Source organism: Genypterus blacodes, unplaced genomic scaffold (genome assembly GCF_046128005.1).
Source record: "Genypterus blacodes isolate CSIRO-AG114 ecotype Tasmania unplaced genomic scaffold, CSIRO-AGI_Gbla_v1 ptg000139l_1, whole genome shotgun sequence".
NCBI lineage: Eukaryota > Metazoa > Chordata > Actinopteri > Ophidiiformes > Ophidiidae > Genypterus > Genypterus blacodes.
Window position 1 is genome coordinate 377,662 of NW_027466941.1, and position 16,130 is coordinate 393,791.

The window sequence follows — 16,130 nt, forward strand, 5'->3', positions numbered from 1 at the left end:
TTCACTGAATCGTCATGACCCATTGAGGAAATGCTGACACACGCACACAAACACATGCACGGGCACACACACACAGACACACAAGCAAAAAAAGCTAAATGATCAGCAGCATCAGGAGAACATGGGCAATTTAGCATGGACAAGTATTGATCTAACAAGTGATCAAGCTCTGCCAATGTGCAGAGTTAACGTAATTAATGCTTATAACAGAGTTCATGCAGCACTTCTCATATTCCATTAACAGAGATAAAGTCAAGTTTAAGTGACTGTGATGACCATTGATTTTGAGCACTAAAGGGAGAAAAAAGGTTCGTGTACAGCTGTAAATTTAGACGACACATGTAACACTATACATGATAGAGCAAAGCACAAAGTCAGCCCCCTCTCCACTCTGTGTCTGTGCTCTTCCAGTGACCTGCAGTGACTGAACCCACTGTCATCCTCAGACATGTGAGAAAAGCCTCCCTACATTGCTTTTCTCACCTCTCAGAGTTGTCCAGATTACACCTTAACTGCACTAAACCCATTTAATACGGTGTCAGGTGGGATGAATCGCTTTAAAGGATTATTTCTCTCATGAGAAATTACCTGACTCGTGCCCAATTCAGATTTTCAATCAAACATTAAACCGTTCACTGATGGCTTGTTTTTGTTTCCCGCTGACAACAACAGAGACATAGACGGAGAGAAACCACAGCCTTAGAGTTCAATGTAGGAGATGGACATCTGAAGTATAACCCTGAACGCAAACACTTAGAGTAGTATAGGTTCCACAGTATCCATAGTATCCGTTGTGCTTCCCTGCAGAACTACATACAGTGCAATGTGAGATACGAGGCAGTCAGTGTTGTTCATTTAGTCTCTGCTGTTTGTAGGTGGTGAGAGGTTGGTGTGCAATGGGGGGGTGGAATGTGTGAAAGAAGATCAATCATCCCAATCGTTGCGCCAGTGACACCATTGCCACATCCTGTGAAAAATATCTCTAATACTGTCACAATCTAAAGCTAAGTGAATGGAGGAGACCTTGTGGTGCTGTGGGACTTGATTAATAGAAGAGATGGAGAGAAAATTCATTGTAAAATGTATCGATAATATGAATCAATACATTCTATCAAACCCATGAACTAATTTTCATCATAAACTGTGCTTGTGTTACAGAGAGCGAGTAGTGTGTTTCAAAATGGGTGTGTCCGTTTCAGAGTGCTCTCTCTCTCTCTCTATGTCTCTAAAGTGGATTACGGAAACTGAAATGTGTGTATGTGTGTGTGTGATACATGCACATGTCTACGAGCACACGCCTCTGTGAACATTAATACTGTTGTGGTTGTGGCTCTGCTGTGTGTGTAAATGAGATTACCATCACAGCTCTGACCTCGATGTGAGTGACGCCATTCCGCAAGAAAGCTGTGGCAACAGAGACAATGTGTCCCACTGACACAGAGCAGCTCACAGCACATGCAGCATCAACAGCCACAAGCCTACAGGCAATACAGCAGAGCCACGCAGAGCCAGAGAGCATGTGGTTAAAATAGAGAGAGGACATACTGAAGGGACAAGCATGGGCAAGGACAGGGAGACATACAGTAGAGGGTTGGTACTGTATATGAAAGAGAATATAAAAGCTGGAAAAGGAGGCCAAGGAAGAAGGGGGTGGGGTGGAGAGGGAGGGAGAGAAGTCAGAATATCATGAAGGGGGTAAGGAAAGGAGGAGAGGAAGCTAGAGCAGCTGCAAAAAAGAGGGAGGGAAATCAAGGCACTGCATAGAAAAGAGGACGGGCAACAGAAGTAACATCTACTATCCTTCACTGAATGCAAAATAAGCTGAGGAGAGACGAGCAAGATACATTTACATACAGTTTAGCTTCATACATTTACAGATGGCAGAGGAGAGAGAGACACAATGTGGTGAAGCACGTGAGGGTGTGTATGCATGTCAATGCTGAACTGCTGTGTGTGCTGCCTGTCCTCTCTCTTTCTCCAGACACTGCATACTACTAAAGGAAAAGCATCTGCAGCCACTGAACAAGGACAACATGAGGCACGAGGTCACTGCAGTGTGAATGATTTTACGTGCAGACAATCGGCATCCAAACATAATTGCACAGATAAGCTGAGCCAGCCAAGCACAATGACAAAGCCACTGGAGCAAGTGGCCACACCTCTGCACAAGCAAGCATATAGAAGGAGGATAATACAGCGTATACTGTATAATATACTACAACTATGTACACATCTGGATAAGACAACACAATATGCATGCAGATCCAGTTTCCTTACTCCAAGTAACGATTTAAAATCCTAATCAGCATGACCTAGTTTTGAGACACCATTTTCTCTTCCCACTAATGTAAGCAAGAATGTCTCAAATTAGTCCTCTGGCATGAACACACTGAAACCCAGTGGGCTCGCAGGGCAACACGGAGAGAATCAATATAATCCACTGATGTCACACCAGCATTTGCTAGTTTTAATGAGATGGACCGTTTTTGTTTTGTTTTGTTTTTTAAATCAAATCAGAAAATCTTATAGCTTTTTGTAAACACGATTTCAATTACACAGGCAGCATATAAAGTAAAACCCACATACTGCATATGGAGACCGTGACGGCGGTGAAGAAGCACACTGAATAAAATCTCAGACTGTTGAGGAACTGCATGTGTCTAGTCCTGTTCTCACTCCACTCATGTTTCTTTCCAGCTTTCTTGTTTAATTCATGTGTCTCTCAGCAGGCGAATACACTGAGCTCCTTCTGCATTTTCATCAGAACATAATCAAGGACAGGGTAAGATTTAGTCCCGTGCGATTGTCATTTTCAAGGCATATAGGGGATCTAATGTTGCCCAGCTGTTTGATGGAAGATTATCCCCTCACTTTAAAAGATCTAATTAGAGGTTAAATAGTTCCTGCCATCACCATTGCTCCTGACTGTAACATCTGGTGCCTGATTTACAGTCTGGATTTGTTGACATAATCCATGCGTTGCTTTAAAAATAAACCCATTTTCATTCAATATTGTGAGATGGCTGTGGATGAGCTTTACACAGATTCAACCCCTCCCCCCATCCAACACTGCTCTCTCCATCCCTCCCTCCCTCAGTCTCTTCCTCTGCTGTTGCTACGACCGCTGAGTGCATGCCAGGCAGGGAGAACCAGAGAGGTGGATCTGCCTGCATGTTGCCATGGGCAACGCACAGTGTTCAGCTGAGAATTAGCTCAAAAGCCTAGCAAGGAGACGTTCATATGTGATAAATTATGACCTATTTTTTCAGCTTAAGACAAAGCAGCAAATGATATGCTATATCTTGTGAAAAAGACATAAAATGAACAAAAGTAACTAACAGCAAAGATTGAAATGAAGTGGTCCATGGTGAGTCAGTGACCAAACCCCCACCTAAATGGATGCACAATGTGAGTCAGAGCACACCAGCTGCAGGCAGCTCACCCTCCCTCCCTCCCTCCCTCACTCCCTTTCTCTCTCACTAACACTCTCCTGAGGTTTTAGCGAAGAGCTGCTCATATAGCTTTTCTATATGTCGTAAAGATTGTGTTTTTAGCCCATTTTGACACACAAAACAAAGCTTTTAGTCATAATGCACTGTAATATTGTATAATATTTTCATTCACAGTTGACCTGGACATCAAAGAACAGTAAATGTTTACAATGTGATTAATCACAAATAAGGGTGACAGGACAGGAGAGTTGATTTCCCTCATGATGATCTTTGCTTCAGTGTGAGCTAGTGCACTAAGAGACAACAGCATTCAATGTGGCAACCAAGAGATTATGCATACATCTCAGCAGCAACAACAACAAAAAGTGGCATTGCTTACCTCTTCAGCTGTCTGCCTCCTGTTAGGGAGCACTAAAGTGTTAGCATTGCTCCCCGGCACTATAGTAGAACCTATGCTCATCCTGGGTCCCACTAACATGTACCGTCTGTCTCCAGATCTGTACTGGATGCTGTGACACAGAGTCCCATCATAGTTTGTCTCTTGTAAGTACTTTGAAGCATAGTCTGCGGATTTGGAGCACTGCATTGCAATCAACACGATGATACTGACGAGGAAAAGGACAGAAACTGCGCCCAAAGTTATCATCAGATAAAAAGTCACATTATTCTCCTCATCATCTTTGACTGAACTTTTCACATCTGAAGCTGCAAAAGCCTCTTTGGGCTCCACGAGCTTGACAGTCACAGTAGCTGTTGCTGAGAGAGAAACGTTGCCATTGTCTTTCACCAGTATGACCAGTTTATGCTCAGCCTCGTCTGTCTCTGTGAATGAGCGAAGGGTTCTGATCCGTCCTGTGTAGCGGTCCAAAGCAAACAGACTGTGGTCACTAACTTCCTGCAGTGAAAACAGTAACCAGCCGTTATATCCTATATCAGCGTCATAGGCTCTCACTTTAGTCACCAAGTGTCCTGCGTTCACGTTGCGGGGAATCTCCTCCACACCTTCAGCAGAACCGTTAGAGCTGAGTGGATACAGGATGACTGGAGGGTTGTCGTTCTGATCCAGAATGAACACCTTCACAGTGACGTTGCTGCTCAGTGGAGGAGATCCAGAATCTGTGGCAGCAACGTGGAACTGGAATTTTTTCAGTGTTTCAAAGTCAAAACTTTTTAACGCCAGGATATCTCCATTTTCTGCATTGATGTTTAGAAATGAAGTCATTTTCTTATCTTCACTCCCATCTCTTAAAATATGATAAGAGATGAGAGCGTTGTCATTGTCATCACAATCAGAGGCCCTAACAGAGAATACTGAGCCTCCTGGAGGATTATTCTCAGTGACATAAAAAGTATATGGACTCAGTGAAAATTCTGGTCTATTGTCATTAATATCTGAAACAACTAAACTGATGGTCTTCTCAGATGATAATACTGGGTCTCCTGAATCTTTTGCAACTATGTTGACGTTATAATGGGACTCTTTCTCTCTGTCTAGCACTGATTTGGTGACAAGTGAGTACATATTATCCTGCAAGGATGGCGTTAGGGTGAAGGGGACATCCTCACGAATAAAGCACATTACTTTACCATTCAGGCCAGAGTCCAAGTCACTGATACTAATGAGTGCGACGGTGGTTCCAGGTTTAGAGTCCTCACGAATAGCGCTGGACAAAGACGTTATCTCGATATCAGGTGTGTTGTCATTTAGGTCAATAACATTTATGATTACGCTTTTGTCTGTTTTTAAAGGAATACTGCCCCTATCAGAGGCTTTGATATCTACTTCATATCGACCTTTAACTTCAAAATCTATCAAACCTTTCACAATGATTTCACCCGTGTTTTCATCGATGTCAAAAAGTTTACGCAATTTACCATTAACGTTACTTCCAAACGAGTACACGACCTCACCATTCAACCCGCCGTCTAGGTCAGTGGCGTTTACTTGAACAATAGTTGTGCCAATGGGTGAGTTTTCCCTCAAAGAGACAGAATATGAATCTTTGGTGAAGACGGGCAAGTTGTCATTAACATCCAAAACATCAATCAAAAGCTCGGTCGTTCCTGTCCGAGGAGGTTTTCCACCGTCAACGGCGAAAAGAGAAAGACGATGACGTCTTTCAGTTTCTGCATCCAGGGCTTTTTGCAAATACAATATCGGAATTTTGCCATCACTGCCTCTGTCTTTAACCTCCAAACGAAAGTGGTCGTTTTGGCTCAGTTTGTAGTGCTGAACAGAAAATATCCCGCTATCTGGATCACGTGCGGCTTGGAGCTGAAAGCGCTCTCCAGGCTGCGCCGACTCAAACACTTCAATACGCGTCTCATTGTCCGGAAAGGTGGGAGTGTTGTCGTTCATATCCTGGACCTCCACCGTGACATAATGAACCACTAATGGACTTTCTAGTACAGCTTTCAAATTGATCAAGCACGTACTGCTCTGCTCACACTCATCCTCTCTGTCTATTATCTTATTCACGTATATGAAGCCATCGTTCGGGTTAACCTGGAACAATGGTTCGTTCGTACCGGACACTATCCGAAAGCGTCTGACACTCAAAGAACCGAGATCCAGACCTAAATCTTTAGCGATATTCCCAACTCGCGTTCCTTCCTTGAGCTCTTCAGAGATCGAATATCTGATCTGTCCAGATGCAATATTCCACATCAGAACCGATGCTGCGAAGAAGAGGACGGGCAGAGGCTCCCGCCATTCTCCACATCCCCTCTCCTGCATGCTTAAACGGGAAAATTATCAAATATATCCAGAGATATGAAAAAGGTTCAAATGGCAATCAGCATCAATGGAAAAAGAGTCAGTATAAAAGCATGATTTAAAAATCGCAGATCCAAATCGAGATCCACAAAGGTAGACGCAGCCTATACCAACGATTAGCCAACCGCCTCGATAAAGGGGTGGAGTGTTGTTTGACTACTTGCTGCATGTACAGTACAAGCAGCTCTGTCTGCTCTGACATCATGCGACCTAACGCTGCACTGCAGGGTTTGACTAAACACTACAATATACAGTAGGATTTAGAACGACGTAGGGATACTGGTGTACAATCACAGGAATCAGGTAATAGATTAAATAGAAGAAAAGAAAAAAATATGATATAAGTCCAAAAATAAGGACCCTAGACAACCACCCCACCACCACTGACACATACAAAAACACAAATAAACACACTTCATGTTCAACAGTGCTCAACACACCTGTGGATCCACTCACAACGTATCATACACAAATTTAAAACAAACACAACCTTATATCCTCCAAGTTATGGATAGTAGAATTAAACCAAATATGTCTCCATGTTAGGAGTTAGCAGTCGATAGAGAGATGGATAGTCTTTTCATCTTACCTCTGCAGATGTCCTCCTGTCAGGGAGCACCAGAGTGTTCGCATTGCTCCCCGGCACTATAGTAGAACCTATACTCATCCTGGGTCCCACTAACATGTACCGTCTGTCTCCAGATCTGTACTGGATGCTGTGACACAGAGTCCCATCATAGTTTGTCTCTTGTAAATACTTTGAAGCATAGTCTGTGGATTTGGAGCACTGCATTGCAATCAACACGATGATACTGACGAGGAAAAGAACAGAAACTCCACCCAAAGTTATCATCAGATAAAAAGTCACATTATTCCCCTTATCATCTTTGACTGAACTCTTCACATCTGAAGCTGCAAAAGCCTCCTTGGGCTCCACAAGCTTGACAGTCACAGTAGCTGTTGCTGAGAGAGAAACGTTCCCATTGTCTTTCACCAGTATGACCAGTTTATGCTCAGCCTCGTCTGTCTCTGTGAATGAGCGAAGAGTTCTGATCTGTCCTGTGTAGCGGTCCAAAGCAAACAGACTGTGGTCACTAACTTCCTGCAGTGAAAACAGTAACCAGCCGTTATATCCTATATCAGCGTCATAGGCTCTCACTTTAGTCACCAAGTGTCCTGCGTTCACGTTGCGGGGAATCTCCTCCACACCTTCAGCAGAACCGTTAGAACTGAGTGGATACAGGATGACTGGAGGGTTGTCGTTCTGATCCAGAATGAACACGTTAACTGTGACGTTGCTGCTCAGTGAAGGAGATCCAGAATCTGTGGCAACGACGTGGAACTGGAATTTCTTCAGTGTTTCAAAGTCAAAACTTTTTAACGCCAGGATATCTCCATTTTCAGAATTGATGTTTAGAAATGAAGCAAGTTTATTATTTTCGCCTCCATCTCTAAATATATGATATGAAATAACTGCATTTTCGTTCTCATCCTGATCAAAAGCTTTAACTAAAAACACAGAGGCTCCTGGTTCGTTGTTCTCAGTGACATAGAAAGTGTAGGGGCTCAGTGAAAACTCTGGACTGTTATCATTGGCATCAGACAACAGAACACTGATCGTCTTTTCAGATGACAGTGACGGCTGACCAGAATCTTTGGCAAACATAATTACGTCATACTGTGACTTTTTCTCTCTATCCAGAGGGGATTTGGTCACTAATGAATACATTTTATCTTGTAAAGATGGTGATAAAGCAAAGGGACCATCCCCACCTAAAGAACAAATAACTTTTCCATTCAGCCCAGAGTCCAGATCATTCACACTGATAAGAGCAACAGTGGTTCCAGGTCTGGAATCTTCAGGGATGGAGCTGGAAAATGAGGTGACCTCAATCTCAGGTGCATTGTCATTCAGATCTACGATCCTGACAATGACGCTTTTTTCTGTAGTTAGCGGGGCGAAACCTTTATCTGATGCTTGGATTTCAATTTCATATTCATCGTTTTGCTCATAATCTATTAAATCTTTCACATTAATCTCGCCTGTTGATGGGTTGATTTCAAAGAGATTTGACAACCTTTGATTCATACTTTTGCTAAATGAGTAAACTACTTCTCCATTTGAGCCTTCATCCAAATCAGTTGCATTCACTTGTATGACAGTTGTCCCTATCTGAACATTTTCACCGACTGTCACCAAATAAACCTCTTCATTAAAAATAGGCGCGTTATCATTAGTATCCAAAACATCCACACGTATATTCATGTCACCAGATTTGGGAGGTTTCCCTCCATCCAGCGCAGTCAGCACTAATGAGTGACTCGCCACAGATTCCCTGTCTAAGCTTTTATGTATCACCAATATCGGTATTTTACCATCTTCTCTCCTGTCCTTCACTTCCAAACGGAAGTGGTCGTTTTGACTAAGTTTATACTGCTGCACCGAGAAATGGCCTCTATCTGGATCTCTTGCGGGTGTGAGTTTAAAGCGCGTTCCGGGTAACACATTCTCTGATATTTCAAGCCTCGTCTCCTTCTCGGCGAAACTGGGAGCATGATCGTTTATATCCAGCACCTCCACGGCAACATAATGGACCTCCAGTGGGTTTTCCAACACGGTCTTTAGGTTGATCAAACACGTACTGCTTTGGGCGCACACCTCTTCCCTGTCTATTTTACGGCTCACATACAGGACGCCGTCGTTCGGATTTACGTGGAAAAGAGGATCCGGTGTAGTAGAAACAATCCGATACCTCCTCTCTTTCAATGCACCTCGATCTAATCCCAGATCCTTTGCTATATTTCCCACGACGGTTCCTTCGTTTACTTCCTCGGAGACAGAATATCGTATCTGTGCCGTGGCCGCACTCCACACCAGCGCAGCAACAAATCCAACCCACCATCGCGGCGCTCTGCGTGTTTCGCATCTTCTTTGTCCCATGGTTAAAACAGAACAATCAACAATCCTTTAGGAGAACAGCAGCTATTTTAAAGGTATAAAAGCCAATACGTCCATATAAGCATATGTCCATTCCTTTATCCAAAATAGCAGAAATCAGGGCGAATACGCCATTTATGAAGGCAGCCGCAACGCTCACAAACGATCATTCAATACTGAAGCGAAAACGCTCTCAAGAGGTGGAACCAAAACGCAACGACGGCAGCCTCCAGTAAAGGCAACACTTCCATTACACTGACACCATGCGATGTCTTTTATCATTGCAATGAAGTAAAACATCCTCTGCAAACTGGACGGAAATCTCCTTAAAAATCGACAAGGCAAACACTGCACTTTACATAATGAAGATGGATCAGTTTGTGATTACAAATGAGTAATTGAGAATGAAAACTTCCAGCACCATGGACAGAGATTACTACAATCTGCAGTCTCCCCAAGCTGCCTTTTTCTGAATTATCCAGCTCCCATTAAGCCATGTTCGCATTTCCCCCATTTCGTAAAAAACCTGAATGAGTTTGGTTAAGATGAAATCAACTCGGACTGATGCAGCATTCTGTGACTTCTGATGTTATCATAGAATGCACAAATGACAAAAGATAAAAGCTAAAATCTCAGTTTGTCGAATATTCAGTCATAAGGTAAAACATACCAACAAAGAATAAATACAAATAAAAAAGCATTAAGAGAGGTCAGTGTTGCACACATTACCCACCAGAAACTTTAAATCATCAAACAATGCTAATATTCAATGAGACACAAAATTGAATTCAGATGGTTAAAGTCTATGTATGAATACTCCATTACTCATTCAGAATAATGCAAACTAAGCGTACATCAAACTGAATCATATGCCAAAACATGAATAAAACCCCAGTCAACTAAACATAAGGAGTATGTCAAGTAAACACAGAAATTAACTAACACCACTATTGTATTTGAATATTTCTTACCTCCCCAGGTGTCCTCCTGTCAGGGAGCACCAGAGTGTTTGCGTTGCTCCCCGGCACTATAGTAGAACCTATACTCATCCTGGGTCCCACTAACATGTACCGTCTGTCTCCAGATCTGTACTGGATGCTGTGACACAGAGTCCCATCATAGTTTGTCTCTTGTAAATACTTTGCAGCATAGTCTGTGGATTTGGAGCACTGCATTGCAATCAACACGATGATACTGACGAGGAAAAGGACAGAAACTGCGCCCAAAGTTATCATCAGATGAAAAGTCACATTATTCTCCTCACCATCTTTGACTGAACTTTTCACATCTGAAGCTGCAAAAGCCTCTTTGGGCTCCACAAGCTTGACAGTCACAGTAGCTGTTGCTGAGAGAGAAACGTTCCCATTGTCTTTCACCAGTATGACCAGTTTATGCTCAGCCTCGTCTGTCTCTGTGAATGAGCGAAGGGTTCTGATCTGTCCTGTGTAGCGGTCCAAAGCAAACAGACTGTGGTCACTAACTTCCTGCAGTGAAAACAGTAACCAGCCGTTATATCCTATATCAGCGTCATAGGCTCTCACTTTAGTCACAAAGTGTCCTGCGTTCATGTTGCGGGGAATCTCCTCCACACCTTCAGCAGAAACGTTAGAGCTGAGGGGATACAGGATGACTGGAGGGTTGTCGTTCTGATCCAGAATGAACACGTTCACTGTGACGTTGCTGCTCAGTGATGGAGATCCAGAATCTGTGGCAACAACGTGGAACTGGAATTTCTTCAGTGTTTCAAAGTCAAAACGTTTTAACGCCAGTATATCTCCATTTTCAGAATTGATGTTTAGAAATGAAGCCAGGTTGTTATTTTCCCCTCCATCTCTAAATATATGATATGAAATAACTGCATTCTCATTCTCATCTTGATCAAAAGCTTTAACAGAAAACACAGAGGCTCCTGGTTCGTTGTTCTCTGTGACATAGAAAGTGTAGGGGCTCAGTGAAAACTCTGGACTGTTATCATTCGCATCTGATAAAATAATTCTTATTGTCTTTTCGGAAGACAGGGATGGCTGACCAGCATCTTTAGCAAATATTGTTACATCATATTGTGACTGTTTCTCTCTATCCAGAGGGGATTTGGTCACTAATGAATACATTCTATCTTGTAAAGATGGTGATAAAGCAAATGGACCATCTCCACCTAAAGAACAAATAACTTTTCCATTCAGCCCAGAGTCCAAATCATTCACACTGATAAGAGCAACAGTGGTTCCAGATCTGGAATCTTCAGGGATGGAGCTGGAAAATGAGGTGACCTCAATCTCAGGTGCATTGTCATTCACATCAACTACCTGGATAATGACACTTTTTTCTGTAGTTAAAGGGGCGAAACCTTTATCTGATGCTTCAATTTCAATTTCATATTTATCTTTTTGCTCATAGTCTATTGGACCTTTTACTAATATTTCACCGGTAGTTGGGTTGATATCAAAAAGTTTTGCAAATCTTTGATTCATACTTTTGCTAAATGAATAAACTACTTCAGCGTTTGAGCCTTCATCCAAATCAGTTGCATTCACCTGTACGACAGTTGTGCCTACCTGGGCATTTTCACTGAGCATAACCGAATAAACCTCTTCAGAGAAAATAGGCGCGTTATCATTAATATCCAACACATCCACACGTATATTCATGTCACCAGATTTGGGAGGTTTCCCTCCATCCAGCGCAGTCAGCACTAATGAGTGACTCGCCACAGATTCCCTGTCTAAGCTTTTATGTATCACCAATATCGGTATTTTACCATCTTCTCCCTTGTCCTTCACTTCCAAACGGAAGTGGTCATTGTGACTAAGTTTATACTGCTGCACCGAGAAATGACCACTGTCTGCATCTCTCGACGCTATTAGCTTAAAACGCGCACCGGGTAATACGTTCTCTGAAATTTCTAACCGAGACTCTTTCTCGGTGAAACTGGGAGAATGATCGTTTATATCCAGCACCTCCACGGCAACATAATGGACCTCCAGTGGGTTTTCCAACACGGTCTTCAGGTTGATCAAACACGTACTGCTTTGCGAGCACACCTCTTCTCTGTCTATCTTACGGCTCACATACAGGACGCCATCGTTCGTATTTACGTGGAAAAGGGGATCCGGTGTAGTAGAAACAATCCGATACTTCCTCTCCTTCAGTGCACCTCGATCTAATCCCAGATCCTTTGCTATATTTCCTACGACGGTTCCTTCGTTTACTTCCTCGGAGACAGAATATCGTATCTGTGCCGTGGCCGCACTCCACACCAGCGTAGCAACCAGAAATCCAACACACCATCGCGGCGCTCTGCGTGTTTCGCATCTTCTTTGTTCCATGGTTAAAACAAAACGATCAACAATCCTATGGTAGAACAGCAGCTATTTTGAAAACATACAATCCAACACGTACACATAAGCAGATGTCCATTCCTTTATCCAAACTAGCAGAAATCAGGGCGAATACGCCATTAATGAAGGCAGCTGCAACGCTCACAAACGGTCCGTTAAAACTGAAGCGAAAACGCTCTCAAGAGGTGGAACCAAAACGCAATGACGGCAACCTCCAGTAAAGGCAACACTTCCATTACACTGACACCATGCGATGTCTTTTCTCATTGCATTGAAGTCAAACCCTATCTGAAAATTGGAGGGAAATCTCCTGAAACAATGACAACGCAAACAATGCACCTCACTTAATTTGAATGCACGTGATCACAAGCAGGGAAATACAAAACATATCAGGACCATGGACAGCGATTACAACCATCTGCAGTCTATCCGGCTGCTTTTTGTTTTGAATTTTCAAACTTCCAGGAAGGCAAGTTTTTGTTTGCCCATTTCATATTAAGCCTGAATGAGTTTGCTGGAATGGAATCAACTCAGACTGATGCAGCATTCTGTGACATTGTTTGTTCTCAAAGACTGCACGACTGACACAAGCTAAAAGCTAAAAATCATAGTTTGACTTATTGTCATAGCCATTAACTAAAAGGTAGAAAAAACAAAAACAAATAACCCAGCATCAAAAGATATGTCATCAACTGTGTAGCAAACGTTATAGACAAGAAACTGTCGATTCTCAAACCATGCACATTTTCAATCAGACATGAAATTGTTTTCAGCTGGTTAAAATCATATATAAAGCCTACATCCTCCATTCAGAGAAGTGAAAACTAAGCAGTTATCAAACTGAATCAGATGCCAAACTGTGATAAGACCCCATTCAAACTAAAGACATGTCCAAAAAACACGCACATAAGCTGTAATGTCACAATTATATATAGATATATCTTACCTCCCCATGTGTCCTCCTGTCAGGGAGCACCAGAGTGTTCGCGTTGCTGCCCGGAACTATAGTAGAACCTATACTCATCCTGGGTCCCACTAACATGTACCGTCTGTCTCCAGATCGGTACTGGATGCTGTGACACAGAGTCCCATCATAGTTTGTCTCTTGTAAATACTTTGCAGCATAGTCTGTGGATTTGGAGCACTGCATTGCTATCAACACGATGATACTGACGAGGAAAAGGACAGAAACTGCGCCCAAAGTTATCATCAGATAAAAAGTCACATTATTCTCCTCATCATCTTTGACTGAACTTTTCACATCTGAAGCTGCAAAAGCCTCTTTGGGCTCCACAAGCTTGACAGTCACAGTAGCTGTTGCTGAGAGAGAAACGTTCCCATTGTCTTTCACCAGTATGACCAGTTTATGCTCAGCCTCGTCTGTCTCTGTGAATGAGCGAAGGGTTCTGATCTGTCCTGTGTAGCGGTCCAAAGCAAACAGACTGTGGTCACTAACTTCCTGCAGTGAAAACAGTAACCAGCCGTTATATCCTATATCAGCGTCATAGGCTCTCACTTTAGTCACCAAGTGTCCTGCGTTCACGTTGCGGGGAATCTCCTCCACACCTTCAGCAGAACCGTTAGAGCTGAGGGGATACAGGATGACTGGAGGGTTGTCGTTCTTATCCAGAATGAACACGTTCACTGTGACATTGCTGCTCAGTGAAGGAGATCCAGAATCTGTGGCAACAACGTGGAACTGGAATTTTTTCAGTGTTTCAAAGTCAAAACTTTTTAACGCCAGAATTTCCCCATTTTCAGAATTGATGTTCAGAAATGAAGCCAGTTTGTTAGTTTCACCTCCATCTCTAAATATATGATATGAAATAACTGCATTCTCATTCTCATCCTGATCAAAAGCTTTGACTGAAAACACAGAGGCTCCTGGTTCGTTATTCTCAGTGACATAGAAAGTGTAGGGGCTCAGTGAAAACTCTGGACTGTTATCATTGGCATCTGCTACAATAATTCTTATTGTCTTTTCAGAAGATAACGAGGGCTGACCGGCATCTTTAGCAGATATTGTTACGTCATACTGTGACTGTTTCTCTCTATCCAGAGGGGATTTGGTCACTAATGAATACATTTTATCTTGTAAAGATGGTGATAAAGCAAAGGGACCATCCTCACCTAAAGAACAAATAACTTTTCCATTCAGCCCAGAGTCCAGATCATTCACACTGATAAGAGCAACAGTGGTTCCAGATCTGGAATCTTCAGGGATGGAGCTGGAAAATGAGGTGACCTCAATCTCAGGTGCATTGTCATTCACATCTACTATCCTGATTATGACACTTTTTTCTGTCTTTAAAGGGGCGATACTTTTGTCTGATGCCTCAATTTCGATGTCATATTTGTCTTTTTGCTCATAATCTATGAGACCTTTTACAGTTATATCTCCAGTAGTTGGGTTGATTTCAAAAAGATTTTTTAACTTCTGATTCATTGTGTTACTTAATGAGTAAACTACTTCTCCGTTTGAGCCTTCATCCATATCAGTTGCATTCACCTGTATGACAGTTGTGCCTACCTGAGCATTTTCACTGAGCATCACCGAATAAACTTCTTCAGAGAAAATAGGAGCGTTATCATTAATATCCAAAACGTCTACACGTATATTCATGTCACCAGATTTGGGAGGTTTCCCTCCATCCAGCGCAGTCAGCACTAATGAGTGACTCGCCACAGATTCCCTGTCTAAGCTTTTATGTATCACCAATATCGGTATTTTACCATCTTCTCCCTTGTCCTTCACTTCCAAACGGAAGTGGTCGTTGTGACTTAGTTTATACTGCTGCACCGATAAATGACCACTGTCTGAATCTTTTGACGCGTTTAGCTTAAAGCGCGCACCGGGTAACACAGATTCTGCGATTTCTAATCGTGTCTCTTTCTCGGTGAAACTGGGAGAATGATCGTTTATATCCAGCACCTCCACGGCAACATAATGAACCTCCAGTGGGTTTTCCAACACGGTCTTCAGGTTGATCAAACACGTACTGCTTTGGGCGCACACCTCTTCCCTGTCTATCTTACGGCTCACATACAGGACGCCGTCGTTCGGATTTACGTGGAAAAGGGGATCCGGTGTAGTAGAAACAATCCGGTACTTCCTCTCCTTCAATGCACCTCGATCTAATCCCAGATCCTTTGCTATATTCCCTACGACGGTTCCTTCGTTTACTTCCTCGGAGACAGAATATCGTATCTGTGCCGTGGCCGCACTCCACACCAGAGCAGCAACCAGAAATCCAACCCACCATCGCGGCGCTCTGCGTGTTTCGCATCTTCTTTGTTCCATGATTTAAACCAAAAGATCAACAATCCTTTAGAAGAACGGCAGCTATTTTAAAGGAATAAAATCCAACAAGTCCACATAAGCATATGTCCATTCCTTTATCCAATATAGAAGAAATCAGGGCGAATACGCCATTTATGAAGGCAGCCGCAACGCTCACAAACGATCCGTTAATATTGAAGCGAAAACGCTCTCAAGAGGTGGAACCAAAACGCAATGACGGCAACCTCCAGTAAAGGCAACACTTCCATTACACTGACACCATGCGATGTGTTTTCTTATTGCAATGAAGTAAAACATCCTCTGAAAACTGAACGGAAAATGTCCT

General features: G+C 42.8%; 4 protein-coding genes across 4 annotated transcripts; all 4 read right to left on the reverse strand.

Moving 5' to 3' along the window:
- Positions 1-3,727: 3,727 nt before the first annotated feature.
- On the reverse strand, positions 3,728-6,189 carry LOC143011857 (protocadherin alpha-8-like). The gene is made up of 2 exons (XM_076164858.1): positions 3,832-6,189; positions 3,728-3,745 (listed from the first exon to the last, which is right to left on the reverse strand). Exons 1-2 carry the CDS (start codon positions 6,187-6,189, stop codon positions 3,728-3,730), a joined length of 2,376 nt encoding a protein of 791 aa, XP_076020973.1.
- A 470-nt stretch (positions 6,190-6,659) lies between these two features.
- LOC143011858 (protocadherin gamma-A2-like) lies at positions 6,660-9,169 on the reverse strand. The gene is made up of 2 exons (XM_076164859.1): positions 6,818-9,169; positions 6,660-6,668 (listed from the first exon to the last, which is right to left on the reverse strand). Exons 1-2 carry the CDS (start codon positions 9,167-9,169, stop codon positions 6,660-6,662), a joined length of 2,361 nt encoding a protein of 786 aa, XP_076020974.1.
- Positions 9,170-10,113: 944 nt separating this feature from the next.
- On the reverse strand, positions 10,114-12,492 carry LOC143011859 (protocadherin alpha-8-like). Its single transcript, XM_076164860.1, has one exon. The coding sequence runs from the start codon at positions 12,490-12,492 to the stop codon at positions 10,114-10,116; it is 2,379 nt and encodes a 792-aa protein (XP_076020975.1).
- An 857-nt stretch (positions 12,493-13,349) lies between these two features.
- On the reverse strand, positions 13,350-15,805 carry LOC143011860 (protocadherin alpha-8-like). The gene is made up of 2 exons (XM_076164861.1): positions 13,451-15,805; positions 13,350-13,361 (listed from the first exon to the last, which is right to left on the reverse strand). The coding sequence occupies exons 1-2, from the start codon at positions 15,803-15,805 to the stop codon at positions 13,350-13,352; spliced, it is 2,367 nt and encodes a 788-aa protein (XP_076020976.1).
- Positions 15,806-16,130: the final 325 nt, after the last annotated feature.

What these genes read in the sequence shown, in the direction of transcription:
- LOC143011857 (XM_076164858.1), bottom strand. Translation starts at nt 6,189, where the DNA reads ATGCAGGAGAGGGGATGTGGAGAATGGCGGGAGCCTCTGCCCGTCCTC.
- LOC143011858 (XM_076164859.1), bottom strand. Translation starts at nt 9,169, where the DNA reads ATGGGACAAAGAAGATGCGAAACACGCAGAGCGCCGCGATGGTGGGTT.
- LOC143011859 (XM_076164860.1), bottom strand. Translation starts at nt 12,492, where the DNA reads ATGGAACAAAGAAGATGCGAAACACGCAGAGCGCCGCGATGGTGTGTT.
- LOC143011860 (XM_076164861.1), bottom strand. Translation starts at nt 15,805, where the DNA reads ATGGAACAAAGAAGATGCGAAACACGCAGAGCGCCGCGATGGTGGGTT.